This window comes from Plectropomus leopardus, chromosome 1 (genome assembly GCF_008729295.1).
Source record: "Plectropomus leopardus isolate mb chromosome 1, YSFRI_Pleo_2.0, whole genome shotgun sequence".
Lineage (NCBI taxonomy): Eukaryota > Metazoa > Chordata > Actinopteri > Perciformes > Serranidae > Plectropomus > Plectropomus leopardus.
In genome coordinates this window covers 27,427,175-27,442,935 of record NC_056463.1, presented here as the reverse complement: position 1 = coordinate 27,442,935, position 15,761 = coordinate 27,427,175, and the positions used below count along the sequence as shown (strand labels likewise).

Here is a 15,761-nt window from a genome sequence, read left to right as displayed (position 1 = left end):
AAAACAGACAAGGCTCTCCCACTGCAGCGACCACAAAAACCTCCACTCACTACACATGAGAGATTAGCCTGCTCATTAGGAGAGAAGGAGGGAGTGAGAGGAGAGTGAAGGAGGACAAAAAGAGAAAGGGACCTTTCCAGGAAAAAGGCCATGTTGAGGCAAGGGTCCTCTCTCTAGAAAACAGCCCGGGTCCCCCTTTTCTTCCAGACTACACAAACCAGAATGGAGGTTTAAAACGGTGACCTGCTTTACATGATTTGCATCAATGGTGCGGGTTGAATTGAGGCTTATTTATATACGAAACGTTTGGCACGTCAGTGATGCTGCAGACCCTGTTTATGTAAAGCTGTACTCCTAATGAAAAGGTTACAATCAGTGTCGGTGACGTTTAAATAAGATTTTCTACACCGCATTATCAGCTGAAAAGCATGTTGTCTCACACTACTACTTATGCTCTCCAGTTGAGAGAATTTCAGTCACTAACTGCAGCCGTCAAAATACATGGAATTTAGATTATGAATGCTGAGAGGAGTGAAGCAAAGCGGGGGAGAAAAAAGAAACATCAGTGGTGTGCAAAACACTCAGTTGCTGGGAACCAGCCTTGGGCCAATTTAATCCATTTAGCTCTTTGAGAAACAAGTTAAATGGCTCAAGTATGTGAAAGGTTGTTCTTGGGTATGAGCGATGCCAATTTGAGATGGTGCATGTGAATTACCGCATGACGCCTTGCTGAGTTGGCTGAGGAGTGAAGAAAACAAGCATCAGATTGTTGTTTTCACGGGGAGGAACGTCAAATTCAGACAGGTAGTGTTTACAGGGGCAAACACACCCCGACATCCATATAAGCCTGTACTTTGGTTGCTGCTGGATCGGCACATTTGCCTGTATAAGCAGCGTTGCAAAACAGAGAGCAGGATAAAAATACATCGTAGGAGGTGGGGAGCTCATTTTAAGAATTAAATTGTGAACTGTCCTTTTCCAACAGCTTCAATGCAGGATGTTAAAAAACAAGTGTTTTGCGACACTTCCCTGAAAAGCAGTCAATTTTCTGCGAGCCGCATCCAAACGGCAACCTTATTTCCTTTCATTTGACATAAGCTTTCATAATGCATCAATCAATTTTCCAAAAAGCTATTTGCTGAGCAACTGGAGGAAAACAGTAGCATGTTTTTATATCATAAATATAGAAGCTTAATCCATGTTATTATAATAAGAGGAGTGCTGCAGAGCGTAAAGTAATAAACAACATGCAAAGATAAAGTCAGGTTTTTCATTCAATCACTGGATTCTCCAGGAGGGACATTAAGTTTAGGTTTGTGAGATAAATTGTTGCATCAGTTGTACAATAATAAATGATCATTTAGTAATAAAAGAGAGGAGGAGCCAAGTGCTTATAAAGTACAATGGCAGACTATATGCGCTAAAGAATACTTTCAAGGTCCCGAACTGTTGCACTTTTTTATCCTTCACCTCAGTAACTCTGATGAGTCACTTGTTATGTCATGCATATTTCACCCCATTGTTCTGGCAAGGCTTCGTGTTTGGAAAACAAAACACACGGTGAATTCAGCACAGAGTGACATCTAATCCTAAAGGAAGACCTTCAGGGAAAAAACTTATAATTGCATGTATTTATGAGAATTGGTGTTTGTAGTTCAGGCGTCTTCAAGTTGGCACGTGTGGGCCTACATGTGAGCCTGCAGGCACTTATGGTCTGTTATCACACTGCTGCAAAGGCTGCTTTACTACACAGTTGTTACCAGCCGCGACAGCGAGGCTCTTTTTGTTTTCGCCTTGTGAGTCTGTGTCATCATGGCAAAATGTGGTCCTGCTGACACCTATTATAGCCCAAATATCACAGAAGTGTTTTTTGAGTATTTAAGTGCGTCTGTCTGTTTTGTCACTGTGATCATGCAAGATATAGTCATTAAACTTTACAGGTGTGTAGTTAAAATCACACTAAAGGCCAAGTTTGAAAATGATTGTGGTCGTGTGGATGTGGAAGTAGGAGAGTAGGAAGAAAAGAGGAGGTCACTGCCCTGCTCCTAACTTTACGCCCCTGGCCCACGCATTTGTTTCAAGTCACAGATCGCAGTACTGTGTCTGCTGTTATCTAGTTGCAACTGTATTTGTTGTCTTTGTTCACAATTTGCCAAAATTATGTTATTTTGTGTAGAACGGACAATTCGCAACACTCCACCTCCTCAAGTTACTGGTGAACACAGAGGAAAACAAAAGCAGGCTACTCATTTCTAGCGAGCAATGTTTAGCTTTGTCACCTTAATTTTCAACTGTTTTATTAGATTTCTCAGATGTAGCTAGCAAAGATACATTAGCTCCTGAGTTGATAACCGTACAGGGTAAAAAATGGTACGCCCTCTGACCTATTCATTTATTTATGTGGCTCATTTTAAAACAAAACCCTGCAAAATAGTCTTATATAAGAAGTTATTCGCCACATGCATGATGTTGTGCTAAAAACTAAGGTTACAGTGGTATGTCCCAGCCAAAAAGTTTGCATCCTACACATTGGATGTAGTTGTCATGAATAGGGATGTTTTTTGTTTACCTGTAACCCCACAAAACAAAGCAGCAAAAAATGCTGCTGGCCTCGGACGTAATGCTGCATTATGTCACTGCTGCGGGCATAGCTCGACAGGCTGGTGTTTGCATCTTATATTGGAGGAGATAAACACAATCTTAGATCCATTTCTCACAATTAAACATAATCTAAACTAATTACATACAGCTCTCACAACAGCACCACGCACTTCTCTGCAGCATGTTGAAAAATCAAAAAAGCTTGACAAGTTTGCTGTGGCTAGTTACAGTTACAAAGCTATGAGGCTTTTGAGGAAAGGATTTAGTGAGCAGTCAGTAATAAAAAAAAGAAGTGAAAACACTGAAATGTCTCTTGCAATGTTTAAAATAGTCATGAGGAAAGTGCATAAGGTAATTATTTCCACTTACTGTACGAGAAACTGATGCGCGGTGTGACGTCGTCCTCAGAGGCCATCACTAATTGGAGGCAGCTAGCCAATAGCAGCGCAGCAGCCAGGAGACAGTGCACAGTCGCAGCTAATGTCCACATGGTTGCCTGATCCTCTCACGCAGACATACACAAATGTACACCGTTTGTTTTAAGATTCCTTGGAACTCATTAAGCTCCCCTTGACTCGGCACAGCTTTATTTTCTCACTCCCATCTTCCTGCAGGCTGAGGGGGAGTGAACGTGTCCTTGACTTGATTCTTGTACTCCCAGTGGTCCTTACACACGGTTAGTAGACTCTTAGCACAGAGACGAGGAATCCTTTCTGGATTAAAGGCTGCTTGTTGTCATCTACTCATAGTGCTCTGCGACGGATCAGCACTAAGCTCCGACCAGTGGCCATTTAGTAAAAGTCATTATGGATCTGTGGAGAGAAAAGAGAGAAGACATTTCTTTATGTTTGATCCAAGAGCGTGTTAAAAAAAAAAAGTTAAAACACAAGCTGGAATAACAGATCCATATCCAACTTCTGATGCTCTAATCAAGAACAAAAGCTAAATAACTGATACATTTGGCTGTGGTTCATTCTGGGGGAATGGTGTGGATTTTACTGCAAACAACCAATAAAGAATTCAAGAGTTAAGGTGTTCATCACCTAAAAATCACCCACTCACCTCTCCGAAGACTTTAATATTTAACTGCAAACCCATGGCTTCAGCTTCATGGCAAAAACAAACATTTATGCTTCTACTGTTTAGTCTTTCAGCACAATGCCAAAGAAAAAGTCAGCTGAACAGACCGATCAGACCACCAGCCAGCTAACATGGACACACACATCATGAGGTACTTTCAAGGGTTTTACAAACTTTAAATGTCCAATTTGCACAGCAGCCCACAAAGTGTCTCTGTGAGATAAAAACGCATGTCAGATTCTTTTTTTAATCCCTGTATTTAATTATGCTGTCTGAGAAGATAATATGGCAGTTTGGCTTTAATTTTGTGGCTAAGCGGGGAAATAAATGAAAGAACAGTGACTCCCATGACAACTCTGTAATTTGACTCAAGAGGCGCAATGAACACATCTGCTCTCTGACTTTTATTGGCCTCTGTATGATTGAGCAGATAAAGTGCCAGATATATAGATATATGCTGAGATTGTTTTATTCAGCAGTGGGTCAACTGTCTTGGAAAATACCTGAAATAGGTACTACTTCTGTTTGCTCCATCCCTCTTTGTGAAACAAACAAAGGACACAAGTTGTATCCTTCAATGATGAAAACAAACTGGAAAATTGTGTACTAGTAGCTCTTAAAGGTGCAGTCTGCAAGATTTAGGTGCATCTATTGACAGAAATGAAAAGATAGGCCTTTTCATAACTATGTATTCATTAGTATATAATCACCTGAAAATAAGAATGGTGTTTTTCATTACATTATAATGAGTCCTTTATATCGTCATACAGAGCAGGTTTACTCCCACAGAGTGGGCAATGTTGTTTCTACAGTAGGCCAGAAGGGACAAATCAAAGGTTAGCTCTAGATAGGGAATTTTGCTGGTCCACTTCGCCTACCGTAGTCCGTCTACATGCTTGGCACACGGGAGAAAATTGAGTTCAGTGACCTCAATGCTAGATGCCACTAAATCCTATACACTGGACTTTTAAACCAGCTGGAACTCATTTTGGCCAATTGGAAACAAACAAATGAGGAATTAATTACCAAAGAGTTGCTTATTCACACATCCAGCCGACAGGCAGCTAACATTCATTTAGTGCCATGTGTACGGTCGCCTGTAGTAAGTGCAATAGTCACTCTTTTTTAGCTCTGAGGGAAAAATCTGGCTCTTATGCTATTAAATGATCTCCATTATCACCTAGCCTCTAACTTTTTCCATCTGCTGTTTAGAACTGTGCATTTTCTCTGAAAACAGATCTACTACCCAAAAATGACGCTACTGTATAGGAGAGGTGAGTGAACCTGAACCGTAAAGTTGGGCCAGTAAATGACAATGAGTTAAAGGAGGCCATAAAGCTCCATATACACACAGAAAGATGCAGACTTGGGCCTAAATTATCTTTGGGTTTGCTAAAAGTGGCTATTTTTGCACAAGTCTTTTGATTTAATGCTGATATAAAAATACTGAATATAGCTGCTTTAAAACAGCCATGTAAGCTGTGAGGCTGTACTTTGGCTCAGCATTGCTGTAGATGAACTGATAATGTTAATGCTAAAATGCTGTTTAACGGTGGTAAAGTTCATTATATAAATCATCTTAGTTTAGCATGTTAGCATGTAATAACTGCTAATTAGCACAAAACACTTTGTCCAGTTGGGGCTGATGGAGTGTCATATGTTTTGCTTCTGTTGATAAAATAAAATGGTGACCTGATAAGTTAGTGGATCACAGAAACTATTGAAATTCATCCTGAGGATGTCATGAATGTCTCTACCATATTTCACGGCATTCTGATTTTATATTTCAAAAGCCGTGGATCCACCAACACTGCCATCCCTAGAGCCACCTGTGTGGCTAAAAACACATTATATACATAAAACAGCTGCAGTGAAATACCTGGAAAGGTATTCAAAACCTGAGCATGAGGAGTGCCAACTGAAAACTGATTATCATGAATTTACCAACATCCTATTAGGGCAGACATCTAAGTGAACACAGCAGAGCCCGTTCCTGTGATACAACGTAACTCACTGCTTCTGATTGCCCAACAGCACTGGACGTCTCCCCCCTGAGCTCCCACATAGATGGTGACGTTTATAAAGTAAACACTGAAGAGCACATGGCGTCTCTGTTTGAGTGCTTGCATCACTGCAACAACTCCCACAAGACCTCGTTCAAATATTTACGGTAGCTAATAAATCCAAGACGATGGGGTCAGTTAGTGGCCCCAGGTTGTCTGCTGAGACAGTTCCCTGCTGGGGAGTGCCATTTTAAACTTCTGATCAACGTGGTCACGCAACACCAACAGAAAGCAGAACAAACAACAGATTTACAACCCCGTCTCCCCGCTACCTGCCAGTGTAAAAACTACAGATGGACACTGGCTAACACACAGACTGGCAGCATGCAAAGTTAGCTGCTCACTGACTGAATGGCTTGCTAAGTTGATGGCTGGTAGAAGACAGATTGCAGTTCACTGGCAAGCTGTCTGTCTTGCATAATAACTGGCAGTTTTGTAGTTGCGTGGCAGGTCATCTGTCTCACCTTTGCAATGGCAAGATAGATTACACTAGGTTTACTGAACGAGACCTTCCCCCCTTATCTCTGCATCTGTGCCTCGCTGTCACACCCTTGTCTCTCTGGGTCTCAACCAGAGGACCAATATGTCCGTGTCACTCTTCACTTGACTACCAGTCTGCTTTGGCTCCTGCTGCTACACTGAAGCAAGCTGAGTGGGAGGCTGAAACCCCCGTCCATGAGCCGTGACATCTCCCTCTTCCTCGCCTGGTCCCCCTCATGCCTGCTGAGATTGCAACAACGAACATGGCAGCCCTGCGTGTGTCGCACGCCCCAGGTCCCAGTCTTCCCAGGGCTTATTCTTGTGCAACTCCAGAGGTCTTTTAAATTTTAATGAAAAGAGAGGGGTGCTGTTAGGAGGGTTTCCTGGCACTCTGATAAACTAGGAAAGTTCTTGGCTAATTCTGCGGGGCAGTAATGCATATAAAAATAACTCAACACTCTCGCATTGACCTTTCACTGGCCAGAAGAAGTTGTTGGCAGTTGCCATGCACAGTCACATTCAAAAGAGGTTATAAATGGTAACTATGGACACCAGATTACAGGTGGTAAGTGGTGAGCAACTTCACACAGACTACTAAAGACAAATGAATGGCAAACAGATTCAGGTCTTATTAATTTGGTAAAAAAAAATCATCATTACACTGAGCACTTTGCTTAATTTGCTTAATCACAGAGCACTTTGCTTAGTTGATGATTTACATCAACTAAGGGGCCTGACACACCAGGCCAGCCCTTGTCAACTTTTTTTTTTAAAGCTGATTCAGCATGTTTATTCGGCCTTGGAGATGGTGGAACCGGTCAGTGAATGAAATCTTTCTGGTTCGCAGTTCAGCTCAGTTCACGCAAAGAGAAAGGGAAGTGAGGAAAGTAAACAATATGACTTAAGTCAAGAGGGCGTCAGATTGAAACAAACTTGGTAAGATTGTGTTTTTAGCAATTCTTCTTTAGAAGAAAGGTAATTGCGATATTGTGCACTGGTGCATGGTAAATATGGTTGTGTTGTTAATGTGCTAACTGGCTAACTAGAGTCTTGAATCCTTCCTGTCAGTCTTCCAGTTTTCCTTTTTGAACAACGAAAGCGGACTACCACTGATGGTAAAGAGAGTAATTTCTTCTCACATAGATACACAGCATACATGCTAGCTGACCATTGGCTGTAGTCTGTGCATTGTGTTCAAGTGCAACTTTCTGGCCTACAGGCGCATGAGTTGAGGCAACGGTCGGCCTTCATCATCAGTAGCTCTTGGTTGTCTGAGCCTTGAGTCTTAAAAAAGGTTAATGAATCTTTGTTCCTCTTTCTAATTTCATTCCTTGTAGTCTCTTGTATTTGTATACTTTTTTTCAGGTGCCTCCTCACAGAAACGTACTTTGACACAAAAAGAAAAAGTTGCAGTTCGCTCATGAATGAGCTCTGTCAATATGAAGAGGCCCCTGCAGCACCCTGGAAACTTAAGGTATTTGGAGAATCCAAAATACAGGATGACTCACGGGTGTGAGGCCTATAGTGTTCACATAACTGAGGCCAACACCTGATGAGGAAAAAAATGGATGTTCATTCCTCAGGCAGATCTGCCGAGGCTTACAGTAAACTGTTGTAATGTCTCACTTGCCCTGTTTTTGTGTACATTTTTTTTAACTTGAATACCATGTCACAAGTACATGCATTTTAGTCAAATGAATCATGTAATGTCCTAATCTATTTTGAGGAACAATGACACATGGATCTGAAGAGAGAGTATTAAGTATTAATAAGCATAAAATCATATTTGACAGCAAGGACTCGTCCCAAGAAAGTGATCTTATTAGAAGCAACAATTATAGGACTTATAGGATTAGAGCTCTGCTCAAGTGGAGCTGTTATAGTGCAGGCGACCCACTACGCTCGGTGCCACAGGACCCATCTGCTCATCTAGGAGAGGGTCTGCTGCTCTGTGTATCTATGAAGGGTGAATCTGGTGCCATATTGCTTAAGGCTACAGATTCATTAACCTTTCGCACCTCCCTCGGGGCTCCCTATTAATACCTGCATCTGTTGAGAGAGAGAAAGGATGTGACAGACACATTGGACGATAAACTTGGCCAGGTCATGGCAAGTTCACTGGATAGGGAGCAGCATGAATGCTAACCATTTGGCTACCTTTGTGTAAACAACTGGGCTTTGTACTCAGCAACCGGATCCCAATAACTCATCCCCGCAAAGTGACTTGTCTCTCATTTAGTCTTTGGCACAGACAGAGGCACTTATGGAGATAATCAGCAGCTGGTCAGGACCCTGTGATGAGAGCGCTATCACAGAGCTCGACATGAGGCTAGATTAGGCCGACGTCCAATCCATTAACAGTATCATGAGTACATCAAAGTCCAAAGTGAAATAGAACTATAAAAGCATTTGCATTTAATTGCACAGCTGCAATCAAATTTGAAACTTTAGCATCTCAGTTTTTTTGGGTTTTTTTGCCAGGATTAAGGGTGACTTTGTAAAACTGCAAATACATCAGTAACTGCTCCCAACAAATATCAAAAAAGAGAAAACAGGTTTAATCGTTTCTGTAGGGTCAAATATTTGTCCTTGTCTGACAAAAATATCAAAGTCTGACCCTCAAAACAACATGCTTGCAGGTCACTATTCAGGAAGATTTATGGAGCCATTATGTTGGGCATAAAAGACCTCAGTAGGTGACTGACAAGGCAGAGATTCCTTGCTGTGTCTGCCATTATAACTCTCACTTATAGCAGTGCATGACTGGTTTAAAGTCAACCAAGGAAAGGCAGAGGGAAAGGCAACACCCCCACCCCACCAAAATCAATGGTTGGCTATTCAATAACTTTAAGATGTTTGTTCATATTGAGAACACGCTGTTAAGCCATTAACTTTTATCTTAGGTGTCATTTCAGTATCAGTTGCTTGTACATTCAAATGTCCAAAAGTTCAGCTCTTTCTTTTTTTGGGATTCACTAAATAATGAAAAGCTGTGTTGGCTTATCATTTGGAAAATGTAATCTGTTACTCAAATTACTAAAAGAAGTATTTCACTGCTGGAAATGTCTCTGCAGTCAGAAGATGCAAAAACTGTAGAAACTACATACCAGAGAAAACGCACACATTTAGTCAAGATAAACCAAATGTCTAACTACCAACATGCACTATGCTGTACCACACCAATAAACGCTCCTGCTGGTAGGAGACACTTCTATATTCTTTGTGTCTGCAGTGGCGGACAATATGAAAATGCCGAAGTACATCCTGTAGTTTCAGCGACAGCCAGAGTCCCAGCGAAACTCCGCCATATGACGCAACGCTGGATGGGGAGATGGAGGGAAGTTTAACACAGTTCATTTACACATTCTACCCACATTGTTATGATACAAAGCTGGTTTAAATTGTTGAAGTAGCCCTTTAAACTTCCCCAACTACTCAAGAACATTAGAAGTAAGTTACTTGCTACATTAATTTTGTTACTCAGCCCATTCCAGCATTACAATTTGGAGGTATCCCGTCTTACTGATCACAGGCCATCTGATAAATAACTAATGAACAGATGACTTATAGGACAAAACTGGCGCTCTTACTTTAAAAACTTATTTTTAACTTTTTTTTTATCCTAAACCTTTGAAGTGGATTCCTCAGTCAGGGGTAAAAGGCGAAGTACGGGTATATTCATACTGTCTTTAAGATACAGCACTATGTATGGTACTTTGAGCATGGGGTACCACATTTCCTCTCATCCAGCCCACCTGGGAATAGGAACGGACTGAGTAAAGAGGAGGGTTTCAGCGGAGCAGACTGCTCCGTGCACCAAAAAAAGCAGACTCCTAAATAAATCACGACTGGGTTAAAAATAAACCATAACTGTAAAATCTTGAGTATGTCTACACCGGTGCTAAAATGTCTCTTTGCTTTCTCAGGAATGTACAGCAGCTTACGGGTAATACTTGTCTATCAGAGACAAATCTCCAGGATATCCTCTCACAGAGGCTTTGCAGTAGTTTTTAATATGGGCAACCTTGTCATAACAAGCTGAACACAAAACAGGCCTTACAAAAACATCTTTCCACCCAGATATTGTTTTGATTTTGTTGTTTAAAGGAAATTCATACAGAGCAGGAAATTAAATGCTACAAGTAAACATTTAAGAGATTTTTTTTTATGTCAACAGGAGGAATCAATAGGACATCAACTATAAGCACTGAGGAAAAGCAGCTTGCTTTCTGCTTTCACTTTTTCTCCTACGTTAGGACACGCACACACGTACACACACACAAACACACACACGCAAAATACAACCACAGAGAGAAACATTTTCTTATATTGTCTCTCCAATATCATTTCTACCCTGCAGGTAGAAAGCAGCTGAGGCCTCTGTGTCAGTACACACTAGAGGAGGCTTTAACCCGGAATAAAATGAAAACCTTTTTGCACGCTCCAACTTTTAGGTCTATAATATGGGACAGCTGCATGCCAAAGATTCAGGATTCTGATGCCTGAAGGCGAACTTCTTGTGAAAAGAGACATATTTTTATAAATGCCACAAAAAAGGAGAAAAAAGAAAACAGATCTGACTGCTAATCAAGAGCCACTGATTTATCGTACCCCTCTCCATTTCCTCTAAGCAAATGTGTTTCTCTTAACGATAGCAAGCAGCTGATAATGTATACATTGCATCAAGGGACTGATTTGGCACTTTTTCAGTCCTTTACAATAAGGATGTTACAAAAAAGATAAGGAAAAAAAATTACTCAGATTTCAGACTTGCTATGCATTTTGATGCAAATAAAAATGACAAATTCCAGAATCTTTTATTTTGTTAAAATGACTAACTAACTGAATTAACTCCTAAAAACCTTTAAGTTGTAATATGTTGTCCAGAAAGTTTAAATATTATTTTCCTGGACACATTATGAGTCATCCTAAGATTCTTTGACAAAGTCTCTGAGAATTGTAACCGCTAGCATTTACTGAATTATTAATTCACATGTGATCCCAGAGTGATAAAATGAAGAAACTCACGTTTCCTGCATGTGTTATTAATAATTCATTGAATTATCTTTCTATTGATGACTGGCTGTAATGCATCCTGCTGTGGTCCCTGCTGCATTCAAATACACAATGATGGTGACTTTCAAACAACAAATAACAAAAAAATACTGTGTAACGACATCAGATTATAGTCAAGCGGCATCAAACTTCCTACAAAATTAAAGGGAATTCACATCATAAGCCACTTACTTCCCATGACCCCAACATGACTCACTCACTGGTGAAACAAACTGCCATTGGGTAAAAGTGAACATGGATCAAAGTTTACTTTTAGCATAACTCACAAAGCTATGACTCACTCAGTGATGGCATGTCCAATGTGCTGTTTTAGTTTGGTTTTTGTTTTCATCTGCTTCTGGATCCAGATCTGCATCAATGCGGGGTCTCTAGGCTAACAGGGAATACAAAGCTATTTTCTCATATGAACTCAGAACAATGTGCAAAGATTCAGCTCTGGACATTGTCTGGAGTTTCCCTCTCACGCATGTGGCATACAACAGGAGACGGTCAGTGTCATCCGTATGTTGTGGTCCTGTAGCCGCCTCATAATTCAGTCAGAAACAATAGAGCTGTTCATTAAATACGTCTGATGATTTTGACCGACAGAAGTTCCCACATGTCGTCATCTCTCCAGATACACATCTTTGTTGCCATCTGAGTGAAAATGACCCTTCCTCTTCACTGTCGGATGTTTGTTTTCTTCAGGTTTTACATAAGCCACGTCATCAACTTGCTCGCTGTGAATTCTCTGACCTGCTCTATTCAGACATGAGCTCAATCAAACATTACAAAGACTTTGTACTAGGGAGCTGGTGGGAATAAGTCTGTTTAATGTCTGATCCCACTGATTCGGACATTTGCGTCCTCTTATACAGCTCCTCTGGGTAATGTCTAGATAAATTCAGGTTTGCAATGCACGTGTGTTAGGGGTTTAAGAATAAAAGAATACTGGTTTAAAGAATAATGGGTTCAAGGAATACTTCACCCACAGAATGATCATCTGCATATCAATTACTCACCCTGTTACCTTGAATTTATAAAGATCATGTTCTTGCATGCCTCCACAGTGAAAGAAGAATCCGAAAAGTGAGAAGATTCTTCATGAAACGCAGTAATGGGGGTCCGCATATAACAACAGCAAGTAGCAGGAATGGGCAAATTGACCAGGTGCGCTACTTGTCCGTATGTGAAACTGTTGATGCAGAAGGGTATCATTAAGGTTTTAGCAAAAATGCATGTTTGGGAGGTACTGAAGATATGACTGGATGAATGAAAATGGGATTATACTGCACATGTTGTGTGAAAGTTTGTTAACTGATGCTTTTATCTAGTTTTGCTTTGTTTTGTTCTAGTTTTGGATTCTTCTTTCAAGAAGTTTTTCCTTACAAATTCACCACAACTCAGGGTGAGTAATTCATGTACAAATGATCATTGTGAACTATTCCTTTAATCGAGATAGACATCAAGCTCATTGTGAGTAAGATGACCTGATTTCGGTGTGACGTGACAATGATCAGAGAATTCCGCAATCTGCTCATAATCAAGTTATCTGAATGCATATTAACACACTGACTGACTGTTCCACCTCTTTTCACTAGATAATCAGGTACAGAGCTGGACACAGAATATGCTCTGATCGGCTTTGCATGACCCTGAGCTAACGGACAGGTCTGTGTTAATTGCTTAACGACACTACATGCACTGTTTCCGTGACTCCGCCACGCCTGTGTCAAAGACATTCATTAAAATGCTGTGATAAACTCTGCATCCGTCTCTGTAGCCTAACGTTAGCAACGGGACTTGTCTTCCTGTGGCATCTATCCCAACATGCTATACACACACACATTGTTTAAATGAGGAGCGAAGAGCACGATGTGACACCACTTTAAGAGTGATCCAAAGCTCTGAGGAATATTCAAACTCCCCTTTTACATCTGTGCACATACTGCTCAGCTTTGCCACGCGGGAAGGAGCAATTATTATTTCAAACGACGAGTGAAACAGAACTGGCAGAAGAGATAAGTGCTTAAAGGAGAGTTGGGGTCACCTTATTCCCTCTGATACAGAGTTGCCCTTGCCTCAAATTATTCAAGCCTGACGGGGGAACAGTGGGAGATCAGTTCTTGAAAAACTTGCAAAGTGTCAATAATGAGCTGTGTGTGTCAGTCAGAATGCAGTGTGATAGGAGGCATAATTTCCCCGAGTCCCACTTGATCCCAGCCCTGTTACAGAAACTATGAGGACCTTTAGAGATGTGCATGCCACTAATACGGAAATCACTTCACTGCGTTTAAAAATGATTGCTGTTAGAGTACAAACTCACCAGAAAACAGATTATACTAATCTCTATTCGTTTATTATGAGCTTCTGGGTTGAAAAGCGTTCTGCACTTTTAACCTGATGACCCATTTAGACTAATGAAGTCCACTGACCAATCAGGAAATCCTCATGATTAGAGTCGAACATTTTGCTCCTGGTGAGAACGCAACAAAATATGAGACAGAAGAATTCAAATTTCCACTTGCTAAACCCTTCAAAACCTGAGCAAATTGGCTTGAATTATTTCAAAAACATGGGAGGAAGGCAATGAGCGACATAATAAGAAATGACCAAAAAATTAACGAGAAATTAGTAAAAAAGTACCAAAAAAATATCTGGAATTAATTTTTTAAAAAGTTTTAAAAAATGCATTTGTGCTTAAAATATTTAATAATTTTGTGATAATTATAAACAGTTTTTCCCTAGACATTTCTTCCTAGCTTTTTAAAAAATTATCTAAATCTACTAATTTCTTGCAATTTTTGGAACATTTCTAACCAAGTTTCTAATTGCATTTTTTCCCCTATGTTTTTGAAAGAAATCACCAACATTTGCAGTTAAATACTTGTGTAAGGCATCTGAAAGCAGCACAAGAAAAGTGACGTTGCTCCAGGTTTCAGAGGGTTAAAGCTCTACAGCTTGACAGAATGCTATTTAATGATTGTCTAAAGACATCAGCAGTATGAGAGAAAAAAATCATTTATTTCCCCTCTTTTCTTCATGTGTTTTTACCTGCCAAGATGGAAAGGGAACTGTTGCTATCAAAGCTGCAATTGACCACAACAACACCAGACAACAAGTCATTCATAAGCTGAGTTGATGATGATGTCAGTCAACTCTGTGAACAAACTCTGTGGCGTGACAAAGGAGAGCTGAAGATTTACAGTCATGTAATCACACAATAGAGGCCATTGTGAGGTCTGGACCACGCTGTGTTAGCATCACAGTTCATCTGCTAATTACACCATCAAATCCAAAGACTTGGCGATCCATAGTCGGCTATTCATCTCATGACTTAAACATTGAGTTGGGGGGGCACGATTAATCCCTGCAGTTAAACCGGCGTGAGGACTCATTTCTTTACTTGATTTGACAAGCAGGGCAATAGGATTTAAAAGCGTATCAGATGACGATATTCTGTCTCTGGCCCCTGCTTCACCTTGTCAGACCCCCAATGCGATCATCCTGCCCAGGTACGAGTGCCAATGATCGTAACGACAAGCCTTGACCACAAAACTGTTCACATTACTCATTCCCAAGTGGGAACATGACACCGTTTGTCTGGTTCGGTGCCTCAAGGCTGTGGGTTGTTTACTCTCTGCAAACATGTCGACATCAAAAAAGAAACAGCTGAAGCGCCTCTGCTTTGTTTACTGTCAGAGGTTTCCGTCTCTGTCTTTGTGAGCAGTCATCGCCAATAAAGGAAGTAATAAGTCAACAGTTTGGTCCCCCCTGGCAACAGTCCCACTGATAATAGCTGATACATGGGGAAGATAAGTAATGGTATCTTAATGAATTTATTCACCTAGAACAGTTAATCGTGTAAAGAAAATAATTAGAAATGATAAAAAGGAAAATTAACGTTATGATGAATTGATCTCCAATGAAGATGTAAAAAGTAAGGGACTGTATGAAAAGTATCTGGGTGGGGAGGGGGGCTGAAACTTATGTATCCCTCCCCAGCAACAACATTTCCTTCGGATCGTTCTGTGGAATTAGAAAAAACCTGCAATATTCCCCCTCTCCAAATATGTCATTTATTCATATTTAAGCAGTGAACTGCCACATTTAAAGGTATACTATGCAGGAATTGTCAGTTACTGTTTGCAAACAGTGTCGCAGACGAAAGTGAAAGCCAACCTTAGATTCACTCAGCTTGGTGTTACACCTTTTGTTTTCTGTACTGTGTCAGCATTTTTTATTGCTTCCGCTTGGATCCATGCTGCTTACAGTCTGGCACCTGGCTGCTACTTTTTTATACAGTCCTGACCTCACCTGCACACTGTTATTGGCTGGGGATGCATGGCCATAAACATCCCAACCACGTCAAACACATAACATTTCGTCCAAACGTCACATCCGTCCTGCCGGCTCTCCCGTTTTTACAGAAATCATTTCGGCACTGTTACTACCTCCTGTGGCGACGTAAGGGTGAGACAA

At 40.8% G+C, this 15,761-nt stretch overlaps 1 protein-coding gene across 1 annotated transcript in view; it reads right to left on the bottom strand.

Moving 5' to 3' along the window:
• The window catches only part of sema4bb (sema domain, immunoglobulin domain (Ig), transmembrane domain (TM) and short cytoplasmic domain, (semaphorin) 4Bb), a 54,730-nt gene that overhangs the window by 34,230 nt on the left and 4,739 nt on the right, over positions 1-15,761 (bottom strand). Inside the window, exon 2 of the mRNA XM_042512246.1 lies at positions 2,971-3,413. Coding sequence (XP_042368180.1) covers positions 2,971-3,091 — 121 coding nt within the window. The 5' untranslated portion in view covers positions 3,092-3,413. The remainder of the gene's footprint in view (positions 1-2,970; positions 3,414-15,761) is intronic.